Here is a 5,113-nt window from a genome sequence, read left to right as displayed (position 1 = left end):
ATTTGTGCTGCCAGTTTTGGATCAGCTCTGTCAGCTTCTGCCACGTTCCTGGAAATCAGAGTAGTCGTTTGCAACAGTGGCCATGTAAACGACGATTCGGTTTGCTTCTGAGATACAGTGCTCTGCTAAGTTAGACTCGTGTCTCTGTGTGTACCTACATATGCATATGTCTCATTGATTTTTTTTATTTTTTTTTTTAATATCAGAATACAAGTCAATTGATGACTGTGAGGAGTTGGTCATTAATGCTGCAACAACAATCAACAATTTATCCTACTACAAAGTGAAGAGTTCTGCTGTTCAAGACAAGAAGCTGCACGTTGCTGAAAGTAAGGGCTTTTAAGCTAGTACTTTTGGGGTATCTTTTCAAAAATGGAAGTTAGTCATGCTGTATTTTGACACTACAGACAATAAAGACACTGATAGTGCTTTGTGGCATCATAGTGCAGGAATATAAAAATCATAGGGCTAAATTCTTCCCATAATTATTTCTCATGCTTTTGGAACATATTTCTATAACTTGTGTGAAAATAGTTCCCTCCCTTGTTGTTGACAAAACCCGTTCTTTTCCTCCCCAGAGGAATTTGCCATATTGTTTTCTGTGTAGCAAATTTTGCTAAACTTTTGTGTTCAAAATCCGTATGCTTGAGTCAACGTAATCTTGTGGCTTTTTACTTCTAACCAGTGTGGTAAGGAAGTTGGTTTTTTTCTTCTTGGTACTTTCTAGACCTGCAAAATCTGATCGATGTCTGTCTGTTTCTGGCTTACCTATCCCTTGGCAGTGTGGCAGTGGCGTGAGTCTCTCCCCTCTGACAGTACGGGCAGTAGTCAAACTTCAGCCGTGTGGAGGAACTGCGCCTGAGTTCTGGCGCTCACTGTGTTAACGCAATGCAGAAGGCAGAAAGTCTGTCTCTTGCGTGTCTTTCTCTCCAAATAGACAGAACGCGAGGAAGAGACACAGCCTGAGGTTCACACAACAGGTAGAATGAAGGGTAGGAGAAAATGCTCTGACTGTCGAGCTGGTGCCCTGACACAGACATCGTATTGTTTGCTGTTCTGGCACGAGTCATTTAATCACCCATAAGCCATCTGTCTCTTACTGCTAGTCAGAGGAGTGGAAACAAATGACTTTTCTGCCTGTCCCATTCTCTGTCCCTCTCCTGGTTTTATTGTCAGCACGTGGAACCAGTCCCATCACCTTTCCTCTGCCTGAGCTGAGGAGAGAGAAAACCTTTGGGTGGAAGGCAAACAGGCTTCCTCCTCACGGAGACATTTTGAGGGTACTTGCTGTTTGGTACAAGTGGTGGATCCCAAAGACAAAACACAATCATTTCAGATGTCTCTTTAAGACAAGTTCAAGGCATGCGCAGTATTGCAACATTCAAAGATGGAAGTAGTGGGAACAAGGCCAAACTCTTTTCTGTATTTTTTTTCTTCTCACTCTTCTGTGGTAGGAGAGTTAAGAGTTGGGTGATTTGAGTCCTTTATATGATGGACTGATTTCAGTGGTTCACTTCGTACTCACAGAAGACTGATAAATGTAACCTCTGTAACATCGCTGCTTTGCCGTGCTCCGAAAACCTCCGTGAGGGCAGCTCTTCCTAGGAAACGCCACAGGTCTCATTCTGTCTGCTGAAGTTGCAGCTATTCAGACGTGAAACTGCTGAGCAGGAAAGCAGCAAGCAAGGAAACGCTTCAGACCAGGGGCGATATTAAGTAGCTGTTCAGACAAAATGTGTTTGCTTGTTACAGCAGCACTGAGAGAAAATAGAGTTAATGTCAGAATGTAATTTGAATTTTAGGAGACATCTCGCCATAAGACCATCTGTTCAGGATCTACATCAATTCTCTTTCTTACATATTAGAACTTTTTTCTTCTTTGTCTTCCTGGATTTTCACACGAGCCCACTCAAAACTGTTGGCTCCCATTTGTACAACTGTGCTTAGGTTATCTTCGTAACTCTCATTTGTTCCTTTGCTTTTAGCCCCATGTTGGAGCTCTTTGTCTCATCTTCAAAGCCCTACACAATTTAGCTCTTGTTCTACCATCAGCTCACCCCTTCTCCGCAACCAGACAGACAGATAACTGTTCCCGTGTATTTCGTTAATTGCTGTTGCTGCTTGCATGCTGATATTTATTGATAAAAAGCCAAGCACATGTCAGGGATACACAAGTAATTGTTTTTATTTCGTTTCTCTGCAAACCAATAGTGCTTTTAAAGCTGTTAATGAGCAGCAATATGGATGGAGTTGTGGAGGCTGTCAGAGTCTTTGGCAATCTCTCCCAGTATCATGAGATCTGTGACTTCATCGTACAGAAGAAGAGTGAGTTACTTTTGTGTTCGTAGGAGCCCTGTTTTTAAATGTCCGTAGTTCTAAAAAGGAAAGATTGTTAACAAGCTGTCGCAGTTAAAGGGCAGAAGCAATTTTCTGTTTTGCAAATTAGGCGAATGTTAGAATTAAATAGCAGTCATTATAAACACCATTTTATTTCGGTTTCATTAAAATAGAAATATTGGAGTAGAAAAACATGCCATGGTGCCTTCACAAAGGTAAATACTACAAACCCTCTGTTTTTCCTAAAGGTTATAATTTTGAAATTTCCCTTCAGTCCTTCAGTTTTTCAAATCCTACATGGATTTGATGTTTGCCTTGACAAAGAGACCTCCTATTTGCCTCTGGGTGAAGGAGGATACAAGTCTTCTCAAGTCCTTTTGCTCTGGGTGTCTAAAGAGCTTTGTGAAAAATGGCAACTCCTTGCTATCCACAGAAGGCATGTCGTAAGTTTAATTAAACACCCGTTCATGGTACATTTTTTTTTTTTTTTTTAAATCTACCTGTCAGTGCTGAAAGTGAGGTGGTATGCCACAACATACAAACCCTTCTTTCAAGGGTGGACATATCACCGCCTTTGGAGGAGAATGTATCTGCAGAGGGAGAAGACACTTAGCAGATGGTGGCTGATGAGCTGTCTCAGTCAAAGGACTGACTTTCCCACCTGGGAGGGCCCGTGGTGTTGGTGTGCAAGCTCAGGAAGGGCTGAGAGGCCACCTCTGCATCAGGCAAGACTCTCTCCCTGGGGTTGCCTTCCACTGCTGCCTGAGCTCAGCATCAGCAAGTGCTGCGAGATGCTGCGTGTCCAGCGTCTGCCTCCTGCCTGTCTCCCGCAGGAGCCTCAGGCTGCAGCGGTTCCGCTGGCCTTGGTGCAGGCTAGGGCAACCCTGCCGCTCACAGAGGTGAGAACTTCCCTCCCCGAGTGCCAAGTGCCCAACCCCCGCAGCTTCTGCTGGCTGTGTGATTGAAAGGAGGGCGATGCTTCTGAGGATCAAGCTGTAATTCAGTCTGGTTGACTTAACCTCTTCTCACTGGATTTGCACGTTACTTTGGTGTACTTTCGCAACTAGAATATTGTATGTGTTGAAGAAAAGTGGTGTCCAGCACGATGTAATAATGGCTGTTACTCTGGGTCGTGCACCTGTGCTACAAATGTCACAGTAATGTGCTACAAGGCTAAATTTTTGGGTAGGGTATCCTGTATTTGACTGCTTTCTACATATGCTTATGTTTAATAAGAATGTTGTCATGACACTTGTATCTAAGTCCACCTTCCCAGTCGTATCTTTTCTTTACAATCCAGTGCACAAGTTCATGATCGCTTTGCTTGACTCCAAGAACCAAGATGTCTGTTTTTCTGCCTGTGGAGTCCTGCTCAATCTCACAGTAGATAAGAACAAACGAGCTCTGCTGATGGAAGGAGGAGGAATTGGAAAGTAAGTTCCCGGTTATGCTTACGAAAAACGCAATTTTGAACAGTCTGGCCAAAGAGTTTCAAGCAGATTCTTTTCTGCTGGGGCGAGTAACTTGTAACAAGGATACCTCCTCACTAGACAGTCAGTATCTAGTGTTCTTCCAGAAAAAAGAGCTTTTCATACTTTTTTGTACATTTTTTTGCAAAAGCATTAGAGTGGTTTAGCCTCCCACAGAGCCAAAAGCTATAGAATAATCTCCCAAAGGTCGTCCCGATCTGTGGAGCCGAGGCGAGTACCATGCAGCCAGCCAGCTGAGGCGTGGCTTTGCAGTAGCTGCTTAGGCGTGGCTTAACTGGATCCCGTGTGGGCTGCAGTGAACAGGCACCAGTAATGCCTACCTGTTCTAAGTGTGGAGATGACTTTGAGAACGATGGTATCCCACATGGTCTCTGTAATTTTTGTAACTATTAGTACTGCGGGGAAAACGACCTGACGTAGCCGTGCTCAGCAGGGAACGGCTCCCGAGTCGCCTCTCTCCGAGCATTCCAGTTTAAGGCAGTTACACTGTAAGCGGTATTAATCCTGAACAACCACTGTGGATGCAACACTTGTGGCTTTGACGTTCAGATAATAGCGGATCCAGCTTAACTGGAGCAACACGAGAGATCATGTTCCTGAGCTTGTAAAGCAGTTGATACAACCCACACTTACGAAACAATATGCTTAATTTTGAAATGCTTTCCTGTTCAGACATCATATAATTACGTTCTTATACAATGAAAACAATGCAGAGTCTGCTTATCCGTCCTTCCCATGCTCTAGTTACCTTAGAAAAGATAAAGCTGAAAAAGAATAATAAAAATAAGTTATAGGCAAATTGAATAATAAATGTGAGAAATTTCTATTATATAGAATGGGCTGTAGAATATAGAATCATAGACAATATGGAGTTTTCTATACTCTACCTTAAAATCTGTGAAGAAAGAAGGAAAAACAGTGACAGTATGGATAAACCTAGAGACTCTGGGAGCAACTATTAAGGAGGTCATCCTGACTGTGCCAAACCAGCTCTTTGGATTTTTAGAAATGAGGTTATTGTACCAATATATAGTGGCCCTAATAAAACATGGAATTAGTCCCATCAGAGAGTTAAACTTAAAAAAATCAGGGCAAGTGCTTTTGGCTTCTCATTGGATGCCTCCTGGTCTGACTGCCTTCAGAGAGGAGAGAAAGGGCAAACCTCTTTGGGGGTGCTTTCCAATTACGGCTATTTTTGATCATACCTGACTGTAACAGTTTTCCCGTGTTCCCTTTACTAATCACCAGATTACAAATCTCACAGGGAAGTAGAGACGTGAGGGAAA

General features: G+C 43.1%; 1 protein-coding gene across 1 annotated transcript in view; it reads left to right on the top strand.

The window, feature by feature from the left end:
• LOC104501266 (armadillo repeat-containing protein 2-like) overlaps positions 1–5,113 on the top strand; it is a gene marked incomplete at its 5' end in the record, with an annotated part of 12,530 nt that overhangs the window by 1,725 nt on the left and 5,692 nt on the right. The window contains 3 exons of the mRNA XM_010145051.1: positions 207–329; positions 2,212–2,325; positions 3,638–3,770. Coding sequence (XP_010143353.1) covers positions 207–329; positions 2,212–2,325; positions 3,638–3,770 — 370 coding nt within the window. The remainder of the gene's footprint in view (positions 1–206; positions 330–2,211; positions 2,326–3,637; positions 3,771–5,113) is intronic.

Source organism: Buceros rhinoceros, unplaced genomic scaffold (genome assembly GCF_000710305.1).
Source record: "Buceros rhinoceros silvestris isolate BGI_N320 unplaced genomic scaffold, ASM71030v1 scaffold18801, whole genome shotgun sequence".
Lineage (NCBI taxonomy): Eukaryota > Metazoa > Chordata > Aves > Bucerotiformes > Bucerotidae > Buceros > Buceros rhinoceros.
Note: the sequence above shows the minus strand (reverse complement) of the source record. Positions and strands in the feature narration are given on the sequence as shown.